The following is a 20,059-nucleotide window of genomic DNA, read 5'->3' as shown; positions in this document are numbered from 1 at the left end:
CGGCCAGCCAACCAGCACGATAGAGGCGTGCCGACCAGCCAACCTCCTGTAGCCTCTTCCCGCTGCCGGCCCTGACTGGCACCAATCTGGGCAGGCCAGCTAGGCCCCACCATGCACGAATTCATGCACCAGGCCTCCAGTTCATTCTAATAAAATGGTATACCAAAAAAAGTAAATGGCTGGATTTGATAACTGGTTGGATATAAAGGTATAATAGAGGCTTCCTAGTTTGTCTAAATGCCACTAATGACGTCACAGAACACATGAATAAGAATAGATGTGAGTAGAGAAATGTGCTAAGTTTTGGATGGGTTGACCCAGCATCCAGCTTTTCTCAGCTTTGTAGGCTCATCCTTCTACATTTCCCTTCTCTGTAGAGTTCCTTTGGGCATTATGTATAACAGGCACTCAGTAACTGTTTTCTGAATAATTAAGTCACTCACAATCCAGATTACTCTCATTCCAAGTTATCTCTGTTTCATAGATGTAAAAAGGTTCAGAAATATTAAATACCAGGCAGGTCCAAGAGTACACAGCTAGTAAGTTACACGACACAAGTAGAGATTTGAGTTCAAAGCCCCTTTTTCATTCAGGTGTCTGCCTTCTTTATACTATATGAGTTCTCATTGCCTGTAGGATAAAGTCATATCCCTTAGGTCTGCAGAGAAGATACATTATAGCCTGTATTAGAATGAGGCTCTACTCCAATGGTCTCTGCTGTTAGCGTTAGACCTAACCTCCTTTATTATCAGCATAAGGTAAGACCTCTAGGCATCTCCCACAAATGTTCCATATAACTTATTATCAAAGTATGAACTAATGTAAAACATTAATATTAGCCTATTTGTAAACATATAAACCTATTTACTAATCAGCAATGAACTTGTTAATTTATTCAACACCTTTCCAACTGTTGGATAAAAGCGATTAATAAGCAGTTAAAAGAATCTCATGATGTTTAGAGCTTAAAAAATTTAAAGCCATTATTGAGCTGAAGCTCCTTCATTCTTATCCAGGAATAGTCACAAAGTTCCATATGTGGTCACAAAAATATGAACTAGTACCAAGAAGTTAGTTACAACTCAGTCCCATCAATTTTTTAAAATATCCCTCAAATTTTACACAGTTCTTGTCAGAGAGAATCAAAGGCCAATACAAAACAAGGTAAAAGAAAATAAGTGATATGAACTATAATCTACTATTATTCCAACTGACACCATAGACATGCAAATTCCATCTTTGTTTCAATCTTAAAAAAAATAATTACATTCTACAATGTACAAGACACTAGAGTTTAAAATGTCATATTCCAGCCTGTAATACAGGAATTTTGTCTACCTCTCATCATAAAACCAACTTTCAAAGGACAGGATGTCTTATCCAAGAGGCAAAGTAATATTTTTACATTTGCAAGCTTAGAACATTACATTAAAAATTACATTAAAAGTTTTCAACCACTAATGCTCCTCTTGTTTTCATCAAAGCAGGTAATTTTTTTAAAGTGGAGTTTTACATATCTCTATAGGGTGAAAAGCAGAGGGTCTACATTTTCCATCCTTCAGCTGATCAATCTTCGTTCACAAGTTCCCACACCTTAGCTTGCTACCTCTATTACTCTCTAGAACACCCATCCAACCTCATCCCCTGTCTGTGAGGTAAATTAATCTCATCCTCAAAGGGACTCTGCCCCTGTCACACGATCTTCTGTGTCATTCACTGTTGTTCTGCATTTCTAGTCTAGGAGGACTAGAACTAAGGGCATAAGACTGAAGCTTGTCAGATATCCAAACATTCTTCTGAGGTCAAAAAATTAAAAGTAAAAATTAAACTCATGTGGCTCACCTATAAAAGAGTGACCAACACACCAAGATGTCTATGTGCAATTTATATTACATTGTAATTTAGACTGCTTAACAAATTCAAGTGACATTGCATGTTAGTCTCTTCATAGCTTTTGGAAAATAAACAGAAAAGCAAAATTTAACTTCCAGACTTTAAGCAGATAATCAAGAAACACCATCATCCATTACTGAGGCTCTAAATTCAGAAGTGACCCAAGTATCAATCATAATATAAAGTAAAGCCATTCACAGGGAGGACATTTGTAGACCATATATCTGGTAAGGGGTTAATATCTAAAATACATTTAAAAAAAAAACTGATACAACTCAATAACAACAAAAAAACTCAATCAAAATGGGCAAAAGATTTGAATAGACATTTTTCCAAAGAAGACACAGATGGCTCACAGCCAGTGTGGCTCAGTGTTTGAGCACTGACCTACGAACCAGGAGATCATGGTTCGATTCCTGGTCAGGGCACATGCCTGGGGTTAAAGGCTCAATCCCCAGTGTGGGGTGTGCAGGGACAGCCAATCAATGCTTCTCTCTCATCACTGATGTTTCTCTCCCTCTTTTCCTCTCCCTCTCTGAAATTAATAAAAATATATATTCAAAATAAATAAATAATATATCATTAATGTTGTACTTATGTCCTATCCAATCAACATTTAAGTTTCTTGGTAATTCCTGTTGTGTTCTCTAAGTCACTGGAATATCTATAGTATTACTAAACCTGAATTGCACAATCCATAAATATTGTGAAACAGTGAAAGAGGTTTCAAAGTATTCTGAAGAAAATGTACAAAAATCTGGCCAATTTCCACACACTCTTGGCCACTTAAATAACATTTCTAATTAGGTTATAAGTAAAAAGGATTTCATTATATTACAATTTTATAAATGGCCTCTATCCCTATGCTAGTACTGTTAAGAGAAAAAAATTAGGTTTATTATCGGTCTCTATAGGCTACTGTAAGCACAGTATTCTATCTCATTTAGAGCAACTATGAAGTTTGATTTTTGTTATAAATATTCCAATTAGAGGTGCATATATACATATTCCTCTGAAGTAATTCCTCAACCAATAAATGATTGAAAACTTCCAAATTGGACATTATAACACTTGGACAAATAAAAGCCTTCTTTCCTGAGAAATTACTTTCTAAATTCCATTCTTGGAAAAAGAAGAGAGAAAAAGAGAGAGAGAGAGAGAGAGAGAGAGGGAGGGAGACTCATATACCCATAATTTAAGGGATTAACATGCCAGTTTTAAAAAGTAAATAATACTTAAATGCCTTATCACTAACCTTTAGATCAATGACAACACAGGCCCTCTAATATATTGTAACACATTAACATTCTTTTAACATTTTTTTTTTCATTTCTAACCTGTAATTTTTACTTAAAAGGTCAGAGTTGGAGAATCAGTATTTTAGACACAGCTCTGTGCTGCTTTTCCCCACAATTGTTTCCTACCTTCTCTCACACAGTAAGCAAAGCATTCTGGAGTCAGACACAGCATCAAACATACTTAAAGCAAGCTACATGTGCAATCTTCAATTTCTACTGTAATTTAAATTGCTTAACAAATTCAAGTGACACTGCATATTAGTTCTGAAGTAAGTTTATCCAATAGCCCAGTGGTCGGCAAACTGAGGCTTGCGAGCAATGGTTTGTTGCTCTGTTGACTAATGAGTTTGCCGACCACTACCTTAGGAAAAAACACTTAAAAAACATTTTAATAATGTACTAATGTCTTTAACCTGAAGTCAAAACTTCTGGATAAGGGCAATGCTTTACACAGTCGTCGGCAAACTCATTAGTCAACAGAGCGGCAAACTGCGGCCCGAGACAGTTTGCTGACCTGCATGGCTCAGTGGTTGAGTGTGGCCCTAATTACCAGGAGGCCATGGTTTGATTCCATCAGGGAACATGCCTGAGTTGCGGGCTATATTTCCAGTGGGGGCAATGCAGGAGTCAGCCAATCAATGATTCTCTCATAACTGATGTTTCTAGCTTTCTCTCCCTTTCTCTTCCTCTCTAAAATAAAAAAAAAATACATTTTAAAAAATAAAGTAAGTTCATTCGCTAGATCTGGGATGGAGAACATCTGGCCAGCTGGCTGTATAAGGCCCACAAAACCATTTGACCTGGCCCTGCCAAGGCATTAGGTGTAAGTTAATTGTTTGACCAAATACAGCAGGCTAATTTTTAAGTTGATAATTTTGTAAGGCCTGCGAATGTTATAAATATCCAAATGGCCTTTGGCAAAAAAAGTTTCCCCACCCCTGCACTAGATCAAGAAAATTAAAAATCCCAGGCCTCAACTTGAATATTTTTTAATAAAATCATCTTTCCACACAATTTTTTATAATTCTTAATTAGAGGTGGGCAATTATAGAACCAGGGAGCTGGACTAAAAACCTAACAATATAATGTTTCTGAACTATTACCTTTTATAATAATAATAAAAGGGTAATATGCTAATTAGACTGGATGTCCTTCCAGACAAAGCCGCAGGGGGTGGGGCCACTGCAAAGGCCCTTGCACGAATTTCGTGCATTGGGCCTCTAGTAAATAATATAAGTCAAATCTTTAAGGACTCGTTCAGAGATGTATACAATTCTGAAATGTATTATCCAGTGTTGTTTTCCTTAAATGGACCATACCTTAATTTTTTATTAACTTTGTCACAGGACTGAAATCAGTATTTGCTGGTCTGTGATTGGCATTTTGGAGAACAGGAACAACGGTGAAGCCTGGGTTGGCTCATTCAAGGTCAAGAAATAGAATCATATTCCTAATCTCTCCAAAATGATCTAAGTTCATAATCCTAATTGTTGTCCTACTCAAATTCAAACTCTGAATTTTTAAGAATATATCTTTTGCTGTCCTTAGAATACCTTAGGATGAAAAAATTTAAGTTCCACAGCTGCAAAATATATAATCAACTATTAGGGTTTTTTTTAATCTTAATGTTTGTATTAGCATAAATGTATTTAATTCAGTAAAAATTATTGAACTTTATAAGGTCTCTTAAGGCTTCTACCAGACATCTGAGTAAAGCAAAAAAGCTTTGTACTCAATGGGCTGACAAAAAAATATACAAATAACTATACTACATGATCACTGTATCTCTCCTGCCAGGTAAGTATACAGTATAGTTACACATATAACTATACTACAAAAGATGGTATAAGTGCCATAAAGAAAAGTTTAGGAAAATAACAAGGACCTTTAAAGAAGGGAGGTGTGACTGCTTCATGACCTGCTTCGCTAGGAATTTATGATCAGATCCCTCTGAGAGGTTTCTGTTTTGGGTCAGAAACAGTAGTGTGAACTAAGCCATGGGGAAATGGAGCAAGGAACATGTTTAGGAAACCATGAAAGACACAGCTTGGCTAGAGCCCAGGCACAGAGAGGAAATATGACTCCAAAGACAGACAGAAGCCACACTGCCAGCAAAGGGGCTCTGAAGTCAGGCTGAGGATATGTAGTAAAGCCTCTGAATGTACCTGCACTACAAACAACACTGTGCTTCTTGGGGATATAAAAGTAATGAAATAACCTATGTTGAGAGCATAGGAACAGAATGATTCTGCAATAATCTAGAAAAGGAAGGAGGGTGCAGGTGGCTCCAGGTGACAGTGGGAATGGAGAGGTGATGTTGTGCTTAGAACCTACTGGATTTGGTAACAAACTTGGTATTCAGAGTGATGAAGAAGGGAGAGGGGAGTTAAAAAGACAGGCCATAGTTCTGAATCTGGATGACCAGAAGAATCCTAATAAAAGTGGCCTAATAAAGTTAGTGAAGTCCAAGGGGAGAACTGAGCATTTTGTATTGTTTAGTTCAGGGAAAGAAAGGTGTAAATAAGTTCCTGGTCTGGACATATTACATTTGAGAAAACAGGTGCAAAATTTGGCACACAATTAGACATGGCACTAAACTATTGAAGAGGACTCCATAATAAGGATGAGATTTCAATTTTCTCCACCAACAAGGAGATATATCAAGGAGTGTGAGTAAACAAGACAGAAACTGAAGATGAAGACAGAATCTTGGAGAATGACTAGGTTTAAAGAAGGGGAAAAAGAAGAGAACCTAATAAAAGTGACACTGGTCTGAAGTAAGACAAGAAGCAAGAGCTAGAATGTTTGTTCAAAATTTCAAAAAGGGATAGCCGTCATGCATTGGGGGGGGGGGGGGGGGGGGGGGAGGAGGCTCTCCAGCCAGTAGCTGGGCAATCACAGTCCGATTTCTTAACACAACGAAATCACAGGCCTCCTTTACATGAGTGCCTTCTTCACAAAGCAAAGTACCCGAGCTAGCCAGGGAAGAGGGACCTCATAAAGTCAGAAAATGGAAGAGGTGACCTCATGACACTCAGCAGTGTGGACAAAAAGTTGTCACTGTAATAAATCTATCTGAAGAAGCCTCTCAGAGGGATCTGATCATAAATTCCTAACGAAGCAGGTCATGAAGCAGTCACACCTCAGGCCTCAAAACTTCCATAATAAAAGATTATATTTGCTTTAAGAAAGCCCTGTCCATTGTTTTGTGCACCTGGGTTTACACACTTAAAAAAAGGGAAGGGGTAGCCATCTTTAGAGTATCAGACACTGAAAAGGACCCAGGAAATATAAGTACCAAGAAAAATAAAAGCCCACTGAGATGTGTCATTGAAGAGTTCTATGATTTTTAAGAAATCAGATGGCAAAGGTTTGGAAGATGGCAACAAAGAGGAGTCACTGGTTTTAACCGTCTTTTAAAAGATAGAAATCCACTCACTCTCTTATCTCCAAGAACTATACTCAAAGTCTAATGCAAATCCTGTAGGATACTGGTAAATCCATTGGAGGGAAAAGAGAGCGGGGAGACACACACACACACACCCTTATTTCTAGCATCTGAAGACTCCCATGGTGCAAATACTACCACCATAGCTGATTTGGAGCTGCCAATGCGTGTCAAAATTCCTGAGAACTTAGCAATGGCTGCCAGGATGAGCCAACTACAGCATCACTGCAAACCACCTATTTCATAGTCTACTCTGCAATGAGCAATTCTGTGACAGCTTTCCTCAGAATTCAATGGATACTTACTCATTCTCTAGGACAACCTTACTCTATTCACAGAAGTCTACTCTACTCTTGTTACATTTAGCTTTCTCAACTGTATTACAACGGAGAGGGAACAGATGTTGAAAGCCAATGGCTCCCAGGCATGCGTGTCTTTACTGAGAGTCACAAAGGAAAAAACAAGAATCATATGCTTAAAAAAAACATCTTCCTAAGACTTCTTATAATTGTTTCCTTTGCTAGTGTCATCTTTCCATCTAAACCTGAGAATTCTTAAGGATAGGAAACTTGATTCAAGACTTCTGTTTTCCACAATCTACTTGGCTGCTGGATTAGTTCTACTGTAGATTAACCAAAAAAATATTTAAAAAAAAAAAATACACACACACTGAGTAGCCAGATTAATATGATCTCTGAATGTATAATAATCTGGCCACTCAGTGTATATCCTATATAATAAAAGGCTAATGTGCAAATCGCCCCCTTGACCAGGAGTTGGACCAGTAGGCAGGCTGGCCAACAGCCCATGTCCCCTCCCCTTGGCTAGGCTGGCCTGACCCCACCTATGCACGAATTCATGCATCCAGCCTCTGTTTTTTAAACAGAGCTTTTTGTCAATGCAAGGAATAAATAAGAAAGTGGCAGTTGAATAAGTCAGATAAGTAAGAACAGAACAGCCCAAATTAGTTGCCATCCCAGTGAGAGGCAGGAGAGATAGGGGGAAGGCACGTTAGACTGAATGCAGACACTTAGGGACCTCAAATTCAGCCCTACTACTTACTAGTCCTGGGGGGGCCAGTGACCTCCCAGGTGCAGGTCTAACTGAAAACTGGGAACAGCGATACCTAACACACAGGGTCACCCTTAGAGTTCACATGAGCACATTTAGGAAGCACCCAGCAGGAGCACGTACTTGCTCTCCTGCTTGGTACAGTTCAGAAGGCCATACTAGTTTGGACACTGGCCACAGCTCGAGTGTATTGCCAAGAGTGCCAAGGAGACCAACCTCTGTTGTGGCACCCTGGCTAGTCAGCTGCTAGGGATTTTTTATAATCTGTTTCCTGTGACTTCCAGCCATCACCCAAAGCCACACATTCCTTTCACAGTCGTATTGCATCCCAAGCCCCACAACAACAGGGAGACAAAGGAGTCCACCTTAAAGCAGTCTCAAAAGCCAAAAGCACCTGACAAACTAGATGGAGACAAGCAACTCCTGTTTGTGTGACATTCAGCATCCTACCTGAACAAGGAAGCTCAAACACAAACAAACAACAAACAAAAAACTCATTTATCATATAATCAAAATTCAAGGGAACCACCTAATTTTTAGTATTTCAGAATTACCTCCAACCCTGCCTCCCTCCCCCAAAACACCATAATTTCCAAATTCTCCTGTCTCTTCATGGCACTCCACATTACCTTCTATCATTTAGATTGTTTCATATGCACATTTATCCAGACACCTGAAGGAGAATTGATATCAAAATGTTAAGCTTACAGGGGGGGCCCACAGAAGTTTATTACTCTCCAACATAAATTACTAGCCTTGAGACTACTAATGTTCAAAGCAAATGAATTTTTCCACTTATTAACTACTACTTATCCATCTGCTGACAGGTGCATCAAGTTGGTTTACAGGTGGAAAAGAGTAACTTAAACTTAGTATACATACAAAAAAGCTTCGCATTAGACATCTGTTTCCCAACGTTCATACAGTTTTCTAAATGTGTGTCCTTTGAGATACACATACGCAGTTTCCCAGTACATCCGATCGCTTGGAAGCAAAGGGACATCCTCCGTTTGAAAGATTCATTCTTAACTTGCTGACCACATCGGGGTTGACTTTGTACAAAGTAATGGTAAGTTTGACGTTTTCTGAAACCCAAAGCCATATATACCCACTTCTCTAAGCCCCGTTCCCTCGCTACGGGGTGCTCCCTCCCCGGTGAACCCCGGTCTGAGCCCGGGTGCTGGGGTGAGTCGGGGCTCTCCACACTCCCCCCCCCCCCGCCCCCCGAGCGCCCCAAGCAGCGCCGCCCCTCCCTCCAGGCTCTGGGGACGCCCGGCCCAGGCGGCACATCGGTCCGGGCCCCGGCTGGACAGCGCACAGCGCGCACCCGGACCCCGGTCCCTGCACCTGACCCCCCACCCCCAGGCACCGGAAACGGCCTGGGGGTGGGGGGTCAGGGGGGGACCCCGTGGCTCGGCCGTTTCCAGTGCCGGGGGGGAGGGGGTCAGGTGCAGGGACCGCTGGCCAGGGTCCGAGGCCGCCGCGGCCCCGGAGGAGAGCCGCCGCGGACGACGAGCCCGGCTCCGGGCGTCCGCCCACCGCCGCCGCCGCCGCCCCGCGGAGCCGCTTCCACACCACAGCGCGGCGGCCCCTCCGCGGGGTCAAGCGGCCCCTGGGCGCTGCCGGGGTCGGACTCGGTCACCTCCCGCGCCAGGTGCGGACCGGCAACCCGCCCGGGGCACAGCGGGCCGGGCGGCGCGCGGGAGCGGCCGGGCCAGGCCTCGGCGCCGCCCGGACGGACTCGGTCCCTGGCCCGCGTGGAAGGCGCGCGCCCGAGCCCCACCAGTCCCGGCCGCACTCACCTTTCGCCAATGTCCTCGTCCTCCGCCGCCATGGCCGCCGCTGCGCAAGCACCGAGCTCTGCCTCCTAGCCGGCGGACGGGCCGACTGGGCCGCTCGGGCCGCCGCCGCCCTTAAGGCCGCGCTCCGCGCGCATGCGTAGCCCGCCCACTCGCGCGACCCGGCGGCCCCGCGGCGCGCAGGCGCGTGCCCAGTCACTGCCCCCGCTCCCCGCCCCGGGCCGAACACCTGCAGCGCGTGCGTCATCACGTTCTACCGGCTCCTGCGTGGGTCAACCTGGAGCGTCTGGTGAGATTCGCCCGATAATTATGTAGTAACTCATCTCATTGAGGACTGGATTGATGCATCATCCGCTGGGCGGACTGACTGTTAGGCACTGGGCACCAGGCAGGCACCTGCTAGTACCACGATAGTAACTGATTAATGTTTTAGTGACGAATGGAAATGTCCTAATGGAGGTGATGTGCGGCCCTCCACCAGCCCTTGGATAGCCAAGGGGACAGCGAGACTCTCGGGACCCATCTATAGCCACTGCTATAGACGCTGGCATTACAATAGTGGTCAAGGCCAGCAACTTCCACCCGCGCTCTGTGTAAATGTACAGAGTATTTAGACAGATTGCTTGAGTGGGAATCACTGATGTAAATGTCAACATGCCTTGACCTGTTTTCAAGTCTTATAAGGAATCAGACACTGCCTATTTAGTATTCATCTATAGTAAATATTTACTGCGTACCTACTATGTGCCCCCTGTGCTAGGCGCTGAGAAACAAAGCACTGAAAAAGAGAGCGTACCTTTGCAGAGCCTACGCTAATGTAATACCTTTTATTTTTAATGCAGTTCATTGCTCTTCTTCCCTAAGCCTCCTCCCTCACTACACTCTTTCTCTCCTGGGTCCCTGTAATCCAAACTATCTCTATCCCCCTCAGATTCTCAGCCTTGTATGATTGCGATAGCTTTTTAATGAACATTAGTGAATATCCTCCCAACTACACTGAAAGTTCCTTGAGGTTAGGTTTGGTGTTTTCTGTATGATTTAGAGAAAATTAAAAAACAAAACAAAAAACCACTCATAATTCCTTGAGCATAGTCATAGCAATAAATATTTTGTGGTGTTTGAACCAATTTATAAATATTTTAGGGAAGACTAAGACATCCAAAACACTTTTTTTTTTTTTTAGGAATTCGTGGTATTGCTAGAGATTTGTAGTGTCTCTGCAGAAAAGGACCCTCCACAATCTCCACCTCTCAGACCATATCTATATTAGAGGCACCTCCTTCTATATTGGCCAGGCTGGTTATTGGGGACGCTGCTGCCTGGAGTACAGTCATTTAACAAAATCCAAAGATGTGGTGGCAATTCTTGCAGCACCTTCAGAAAGTTGGACTGACATACATGCGCTCTCAAAGGACTTTGTGGACCTGGAGCCTGCTCTCATGATGCCAATGGCTCCTGCACAGTGGGGGTGGGGGGGTGGATGGAAAGAAAAAGAGAGCTATCAGTGTCCTAACCCTTTTAGTGACATAACCAGTTACCTGGAGTGATCAGTCCTTATGTTGGAAGGTCACCAGTGCCTACTCTGAATTCTCCAAATCAGTCAGAGGTGAAACGTTGCAAGGCAAATACATTGTCTGCTTTTCCTACTCTGCCGCAGGGCTATGGAGTCTGGAGACCTGAATGCTGCCATTACGTCACCAAGACAAGTATGCCATGGGCGGATGACTGGTGCCCCACTGGTTTCAAGGTGGGTTTTAATTTCTGGCCCCTGTTCCCCACTCCCAACAGAGATTCTCCAGGGGAAATGTTGAACAACACCGCAGCCACCACAGGGTCTGGCTTTATCATAAATGTGCCAGGCAAACACTTGCAAGGCAGAATAAGGGTAAGGGCATGAAGGGTTTTCTGAGGGCTTCAATGGCCTGCCTGCCCTATAAGTGCTTATAAAATGCTATAATCAAACAAAATGAGGGAGCAAGTGTGGCAGGGAGATAAGAAGAACACGGGAAGGTAAAAGAAAATGATAGCTGGGTCTTGAAGAACACCAATGAGCTGTATGACCCACAAGGGGTAATGGGGAGGGGGACACGGGGACTGGGCTGGGGGAGAGGAAATCTCATGACTAGAGCTTCTCAAACTCTAATCGGTATCTTGTTAAATTGCAGGTTCAGACCCTGTAGGTCTGAGGTGGGGCCTGATTCTCTACTCACTGAGATGCTCCATTTCGAACCAGCTCCCAGGGATTGGGGGGGGGGGGGGGGGGGCAGCAGACCATCCTTGAAGTAGCGAGATTCTAGAGCAGCCTTACCCACTAGAACTTTCTGCAGTGCTGGAACTGTTCTAAATATAGTAGAGATGAGTTATGTATCTTTGAGGCATTTGAAATATGGCTAGTGCAGCTGAATTTTTAATTTTAATTACATTAAAGTTTAGAACACACAGAGCTAATGGCAACCAGGTTGGACAGCAAGGTGTAGATCTTATACTCCTCTGTCCATGAAAATGGGAGTTTAAGACTAGATGACTCCCAACATTCTTTCTGGCAGTCTATGGTTCCAAATTGTCTTCAAGGAATGTATGAAGATAGGGGTGGGAGATTGATGGGGGGACACTTGTTAAAGTCTGGAGTAAGGCCTGAGGGGTTGAGAGCTGCCCCATGGTGGAGCATGCAGCGTGTCCCCTAGAGGCTGGATTCTAGAACTCGGTGGTGGAGCTGCCCTCTGGAGACAAGAGACGGACTAGCCAATGAATGTCCATGGAACTCTCAGACCCACATAAAAGGCCTTCGTCAGCAAGATACAAATGTCAGGCCAGAAAGGAAGAGAGAATAATCTAACCACGTCAAAATTTAAAACAGCTTGGTTGGTGTGGTTTAGTGGTTGAATGTCAACCCATGAACCAGGAGGTCAGGGTTTGATTCCTGGTCAGTGCCCAGTTTCAGGCTCAGTAGCGGGCGTGCAGGAGACAGCTAAACAATGATTCTCATCATTGATGTTTCTATCTCTTCCTTCCTCTCTCTGAAATCAATAACTTTTTATTTTTATTTTTTAATTTGAAGCACCTCTGTGAAAAAAGACACAATATAACACAATGCAAAAATATGAAACAGACCAAGCTTTACTCTCTTTAATATATAAAGAAAATTGGATTGAAAAATAGATTTAAAAAATTCTTCTCAGGGGAGATAACTCTAAAGCCATAAACAGCCATATGATGCTGACACTGATCTGTGATCAAGGGAATGCACATTTAAACTATGATGATAAAAACGAGAAAGGTTCATGGTAATAAATATTGGCAAGATGTTAATCCATGGGGGACCGTTTCCACACAGTTGATAGGACTGCCAATTGATACAGCCATTTGGAAAACAGTTTGGGAATTATATGTAAAATTCATGCGCCCTCTACTAGCCCAGCAATTTAACTTGTGGGAGTCTGGCCTTTCTAATGTGCACAGAGATGTATAAAAGGATGTTTGTTACCTTCAGTATTCTAATAGCAGGGGGGAAAAAGAAATTAATCAGAATACCTATGAGGAAATAAACTCTAGCATGCCCATAATATGAAATACTGTGGCAACAATGAAGAAAAGTGAGGTAAATCTAATATGGAAAGCTCTCTAAAGCACGTTACATATAGAAAAATCAACATCCATGAAATATGAGCCAAAAGTTGATTCTTTGAAATTAATAAAATTGACAAACTCCTAGCTAACTGATCTAGAAAAAAACACACAAATGAACAATATCAGATTTGGTAAAGAGGATATCATCACAAATCCTACCCACATTAAAATGATAATTAGGCAATATTACAAACAGTTTTATGCCAATTAATTTGACAGTTCTTTGACACTTCTCACACTGAGAGTGGCAATGTGTTTTCCCTCCCCTGCAGTGTGAGCTGTGAGTTGTTTTGGCCACTAGAATGGGACGGAAGTGATGCTGTGTCTATTCCAATGCTGGGATGTAAGAGATCCGTGGCTTCAGTGTTTACCAAGTCATGTGTTTCTCTTGAAAGTCAGCTGCCCTGGCAAAAATCTAACTCCTGGGAGACCACCATGCTGTGAGAAAGTCCTACCTACCCACATAGAGAGAGAAACCATGTGGAGCCCTGGAGCAAAAGAGTTGTGAGGGAAGCCTTTAAAAATTTCCAGCTCCGTTTCTCCCCACGTGGTTAAAATATCTGCCCGAGTAAGCTTCAATTCCTGGCCCACAGAATTGTGAGAAAGTAGAATGGTCATTGTGTTAAGCTGCTGTATTGTAAGGTAGTTTGTTCTGTAGCAATAGATAGTTTCACCACAATTGTTTCGTATAGTGCTAGCCCTTTATCCGGCCAATGTATAATGCCGCTATTATGTAGCTGGTGTATTGAGTTCAAAGATTTATTTCAAAATAGTTTGTGTAGCTTCTGATGTTGAGGTCACTGCAGATTCAGATGCAGTTGTAAGAATAATATGAAGAGATCCCGTGTCTGCTCACATCTTTTGCCCATTTTCTAACTGTTGAGTTGTGAGAACTTTTTATATTTTCTGGGCACTAGCTCTTTGTCAGATGTGTGGTTTGAAAATATTTCCTCCAATATTAAGCTTGTCTTCTCATCTTCACATCGATTTTTGAAGAATAAACTTTTTTAATTTAATGAAACCTAATGTTTTGATTTTTGATGACTTAAACTTTTGATGTTGTCTAAGAACTTTTTGCCTAACCTGAGACCCCCAAAGATTTTCTCCTTTGTCTTTTTCTAAATGTTATGGCTTTATATGTTACATTTGACTCCGTGATCCATTTTGAGTTAATATTTGAATGAAGCGAGAGGTGCTTGTTTATTGCCCACGGATAGCTAATTGCTTGGGCACCATTTGTTGAAATAGAAATAGTCTTTAACGTATTATGATGTAGTCTCTTGTGCTCTTATAAAGAATACTAGAGGCCTTGTGCATGAAATTTATGCATGGAGGGGGTTTCTCTCAGCTCAGCCTGCACCCTTTCCAAATGGGAATCCCTTGAAGGATGTCTGACTGCCAGTTTAGGCCAGATTCCACATTCTCTCACAATCTGGGACTGCTGGCTCCTCACGGCACACCTACCTGCCTGCCTGATTACCCCTAACTGCCTCTGCCTGCCTGCTTGATTGCCCCTAACCTCTCTGCCTGCCTCTGCCTCTGGGCCTTTCTCTAGGCCTGATCCAAGCCTCTATGGCTCCTGCCAATGGAAAAAAAGAGAGAACTATCAGTGTCCTAACCCTTTTAGTAACCTTCTCTCTCTCTCTAGACTAGGGGTGTCGAACTCAATCAGAAAAGGGGCCAAAATCTAAAATCCAGCCTAAATCGCGGGCCGAATGGTTTACTGAACAGTCATAAACTGACAATGTCATAAACTGACAGCGGAGTGCAGTGATGACAGCGCGGTGTGGGCCACATTGCAAGGCCTGGTGGGTTGGATTTGGCCCGCGGGCTTTGTGTTTGACACATGTGCTCTAGAGTCTAGACTGTCATGTCTCTCTCTCTCTCTCTCTCTCTCTCTCTCTCTCTCTCTCTCTCTCTCTCTCTCTCTCTCTCTCTGTCTCTCTCTCTCTCTCTGGGCCTCGCCAGCAGCCACAGTGGCTGCTGATTAGGCCCTGCTTCTCTCTGGCCTCATCCAAAGCCGCTGAGGCTGTGCTGAGTTCAGCACTCTGCCTGGCCTGGGCAGAGGCTAACAACTTCACTGCACCAGCCCCACCCCACACCCTCCTGCTGCCTTCCCCCCTCCCCCCGCTTGGTGACTGGTCTTCCATCTGGTCTTTTAGGATATGATGGCCCCTGGTCTTTTATAATATAGATATGATGTGTGAACAATGACAGGCATTTTCCAGGGTAAGGAGATTTGTGGTTGTGGACGCGGAAGGCCTTATTCCCCCAGCTGGTGTGAGAGTTTCGGTGGAACAGCCTCTAGCCTTCAGTCTCTCACGAAGGTCATGCCCTTCAGAGGAAGGCTCACATCTGATCACAGATGCAGGTAGGGGTATTAAGGGCCTACTATTTCCACCCAAATTGGAATGATTCTGATGAGTCCGTTTCCGCTCCAGAGCGTTCTATGCCTGCGGCTGGAGAGCCTGCATCCACAGCTCAGCTTCTCCCTCTGCCTGATTCCACTTGCTCCCTCCTTTCCACAGGTGTGGATCTCAAGGGAACATTCAACTCAGTTTTAGAGACCGCTTCGTGCGGATTTCAAACTGACCCGTCTTCACTCTGACTGAATGATCAGCATGACGTTTGGCTTAGGTTTTGAGATTGGTGAAAAGGTTATGACTTGATGGTTTTTATACTACTGTTGTAGGAGTCAGTCACAACAGGAAAACACTCATGGGAAAATGTGCTCTCACAGAGCACACCACTGCGAAAGGAGAGTCAGCTGGAATGCAGGGAAAGGATAAATGCGAGTTGTAGGATGACCACCAGCGTGCATGTAAGAGGAAGAGATCACAGTGAGACAGGGTGAGAGCTGCATGATGCTGTCACCATAGTTTGTAGTGGCTCCAACACTGACCAGGAAGGTGGATGCGTGGGTGACTGTCCATAAGTACAGCAGGACCAAATCTCCCCCATCACCATGGGATAGGAAATCGGGTAGTCATGACCCTGCAATCATCCCAGCTCTCATGTTGATGTCCTCCTAACACCTTTCATGACGCCTTGGGAAAACCAGACTTAGAGACGAAAATCATAGGAGTGATTGTCCAACTTCAAGCTCAAATGCCAGTGGAGTTGGAGGCGGAAAAGGGAGCAGAAAGGAAGGGGCCAGAGAGGCTAGAATTCAGTTTCCAGTCATGTCCCCCGACCCCATGAAGTCAGACATTGAGAAGTGAATTTTAACAGTGTCCCCTTTCTCTACCTTTCATTTGATTAAAATGGAAAAAAGTCCTGGATTTGTATTGTCAGTAGGATCAGTGTTTTTAAAAAGGATTTTTTCCTACCACATTTCAGTTATTTTAACTTCTCTTTTTTTCTCCTGATTGTTTTTTCTTTCCTGATCAGTGCATGCCGAAATAATAGGCATTCTCACAGATCAGGAAAAAGTGTTACCCTCCCAAATGTTCACATTGAAAATGTAAGGTGCCTTTCCGTGCTTGAACTTCCAAGAGTGAAACCCATCTGCGTAGTCATTATTTATGCAAGGGCAGGTTTATACAGTAGCAGAATGTGTCCATAACCCATAATTCCCTCTGACATTCATGTCGCCTCACCATTTTGAGAAAATGCATCCTTCAGTTTAATACAGCTTACTGAATATCCATTCTGTTTAGTCTGCACTTGCGGTGGAAAACAAACAGCAACTGGTGTCTTGGCTCTATTATTGTACATTTTCTGACAAGTGGAAAATATCTGTTTGTGATGCAATACATACTTGGTTTTAAGTAATTCAGTAAATTGGCTTATTTAGCTTTCCGCTCTGCAGGGAACAATTTTCACCCACCATCGATTCCCCACTGAAATATGTTGTGATTGTTGATACCGGCAGCCGGAGGAACGTGGTGGTGGTTTGAATAAATGAGGAGTGAGTGGAAATGCTGTTAGTGAAAATGCAAAACTAGCCATGCTCATTTTGCTTACCTATGTGATGGGAGCCGGCCCTTGTCAGATCATGACAGTCTAGTGTTAAATGTTCAAGAACTTGGTGAGCTAGATGTTTGAAATTGAGGGTGTTTACACCACAGAGATTGTCAGTTTTTCAAATCAGGGTGTTTTTGTTTGTTTGAGGGCTGGTTTACCAGCACACCATTTCCTCCTCTACCTCAATGTAGGAGGGCTACAAAGGAGATGGCAGGCAAAGAAATGAAGGTTTTACAGGGAAAAGTGAATAAACACTGGTAAACTGAAAACACAAAGAATCAGATGACAAAGGTATAAATTTCTGTCAAAGTACTCAGGCATAGATAAGCACATTTAAGGCTGGTTATTAGGTTGAGCAAGTATGGTAATGACTCATGAAAGAGAGTTTCAGATAAGGCTTGTTTTCCTTTTTAAGTTGAAATATACAGCACAAAGCATAATGGTTATCACCAAGTTAACACCCACATAAGCACAATATGCAGCTAGAAGAACTTTATGAAGCCAATTTTCTGGGATAAAAAGGCACAATCTAGGAGGAAGCAATGGAAGGGGCAATCCACGCAGGCATGCAGCAAAAGAGCACCATAGCAGTACTGAGCTTCAAGAATTTCAGTTGGCACTGGCGGTATAGCTCATTTGGTTAGAGCAGTGGTTCTCAACCTTCCTAATACCGCGACCCTCATGTTGTGGTGACCGCCAACCATAAAATTATTTCATTGCTACTTCATAACTGTAATTTTGCTACTGTTAATGAATCATACTGTAAATATCTCTATTTTTCCAATGATCTTAGGCTCAACAACAGCAGTTCTCTATAAGACTCTAAGTGCTATGAAAGCTAGGACAATGTAGGACACATAGTGTTTGTTTAGTAATTATTTTTAGACTTGGATTGGATAGTACTGAATAAAATCTTTTGAAAGATGTTATGAATAGTGTTCCTACCTTAACTTCATCCAAGTTTTGCATCCATGATTTCATCTAATTTTTAAAAAATATATTTTATTGATTTTTTACAGAGAGGAAGAGAGAGGGATAGAGAGTTAGAAACATAGATGAGAGAGAATCATGGATCAGTTGCCTATTGCACACCCCCTACTGGGGATGTGCCCACAACCGAGGTACATGCCCTTGACGGGAATCGAACCCGGGACCTTTTTGTCCTCAGGCTGACGCTCTATCAACTGAGCCAAACTGGTCTCGGCGATTTCATCTAATTTTACTGCCTTCCCCAAAATACAACATTTATTGATAGTTTTGTACCAGTAACAGAATGTTAATTGAAAGGAACACATACTTACTGGTGCTATAGAGGGACAAGAAATAAATGATGTGATGAGCACTTTATTATTCATTTTATCAGAAGGCACTGCCTCAAGGAGGTGTTTCTTTCTTTTTTTTTTTTTTAATATATTTTATTGATTTTATATAGAGAGGAAGGGAGAGAGATAGATAGTTAGAAACATCGACGAGAGAGAGCCATTGATCAGCTGCCTCTTGCACACCCCCTACTGGGGATATGCCCGCAACCAAGGCACATGCCCTTGACCGGAATCGAACCCGGGACCCCTCAGTCCCCAAGCCGACGCTCTATCCATTGAGCCAAACCGGTTCTGGCAAGGAGGTGTTTCTTATTATCGAAGCACTTGCACAAGTACATTTGAGGCTGTTGACTTCTTTCAGAAATAGTAAATTGCGAATTTATTACATTAATGTTAATATACACAGCTTACGGCATGCATTTCATCAGACAGGAAATCAAAGGAGCTGAAGTAACACAAACAGAACAGAGCTGGTTTAGGTAATTTTTTCTTGCACGTGTACTTTTCCCTAAGACCTGCTTTAACCCCTACCCAGAAACCCTTTGATGACAGTCTTGCTTTTTATTAAAGTTGTTTCTTAGTAACTCCTTCAAATAACTTCCAATTGCACTTTTTCTGTGATTCTTTATGATTTACAAAAAGAGGTTCTGGTTAGTACAACCTGTTGTTTGATGTCCTGTTGCTTCTTTTTCTACTCACCCTAAAAAGACTCTAGACCTGATATTCTTGATGAGTTTGCTCAGTAACTCCATGGTTTTCCTCAATTTTCAAAGCAGTTTCCTTTCAACTACCTGTTATTTTTCTTACCTTGTTCCCATTAATGATCTTTTACCTACCTAGGACACTCCTAACACCTGCCTGACTCCTCCCCAGGTTCTTTTGTATTTGGTGAATTCTAAATCCTCTCACCAGTAAGGAGAGAGATAGATATTTATTATCTGTCCTCAGGTGTATGTGTGCCAGCCACAGCATGATATGCATCTATATGGGCGAGAGGGATTTTCAGAGGTTTTTACTCCAGCATGCCTAGAGTCAGACAGGTTATTGTTCATTTTTTAATTGAATTTATTGGGTTGACATTGGTTCACAAAACTATACAGGTTTCAAGTGTACAACTCAACAAAACATCATCTGCACCCTGGATTATGTATACTTGTTTGTTTGTTTTTTTTTTAAATCCTCACCTAAGGATATATTTTTTATTTATTTTAGAGAGAAGAAGAAAGAGAAGAGAAGAGAGAGAAACATCTGTTGGTTGCCTCCCCTATGCGTCCCAGGGATCAAATGCAATAGCCTAGGTATGTGCCCTGAACCAGAATCGAACCAGCAACCTTTTTGATGTATGGAACAATGTTCCAACCAACTGAGACACCGGCCAGGCCTGAATTATGCATTTTTGATACTTTCCTTTTCAGCCTGATTCTCTAACCTTGAGACAGGTTATAGTAGCCTAATTCAAGAAAGGCAAGTGGGAGATTGAAAATTTTAGCTCCTACCAGGGAGCAGGAAAGGAGGCAGCCCCACTCGCGCCACGCTGGCACAGCCATGGCATACTCAGCCCCACGTTGGGCATCATATGTGCCACGCCAGCTCAGCCAGGTTCGGTGAGCCTGAGAGGGGACGGTGAAGGATTGA

General features: G+C 42.8%; 1 protein-coding gene and 1 long non-coding RNA gene across 4 annotated transcripts in view; one reads left to right on the top strand and one right to left on the bottom strand.

The window, feature by feature from the left end:
* ABHD5 (abhydrolase domain containing 5, lysophosphatidic acid acyltransferase) overlaps positions 1–9,668 on the bottom strand; it is a 30,463-nt gene extending 20,795 nt beyond the window's left edge. For all 3 annotated transcript variants that reach the window (XR_014796719.1, XR_014796720.1, XM_084903250.1), the window contains exon 1: positions 9,513–9,668. Coding sequence is in view for 1 of the 3 variants with exons in the window: in XM_084903250.1 (XP_084759376.1) it covers positions 9,513–9,544 (32 nt within the window). In the remaining 2 variants the exon portion in view is untranslated. The remainder of the gene's footprint in view (positions 1–9,512) is intronic.
* A 13-nt stretch (positions 9,669–9,681) lies between these two features.
* On the top strand, positions 9,682–17,775 carry LOC311632122. The gene is made up of 3 exons (XR_014796722.1): positions 9,682–9,798; positions 11,167–11,256; positions 15,665–17,775. It is a non-coding gene; the product is annotated as an uncharacterized lncRNA (long non-coding RNA).
* The last annotated feature ends 2,284 nt before the right edge of the window (positions 17,776–20,059 follow it).

The sequence above is a fragment of the Pipistrellus hanaki genome, assembly GCF_964339955.1.
Source record: "Pipistrellus hanaki genome assembly, chromosome: 13".
In the NCBI taxonomy this organism is placed as follows: Eukaryota; Metazoa; Chordata; class Mammalia; order Chiroptera; family Vespertilionidae; genus Pipistrellus; species Pipistrellus hanaki.
Note: the sequence above shows the minus strand (reverse complement) of the source record. Positions and strands in the feature narration are given on the sequence as shown.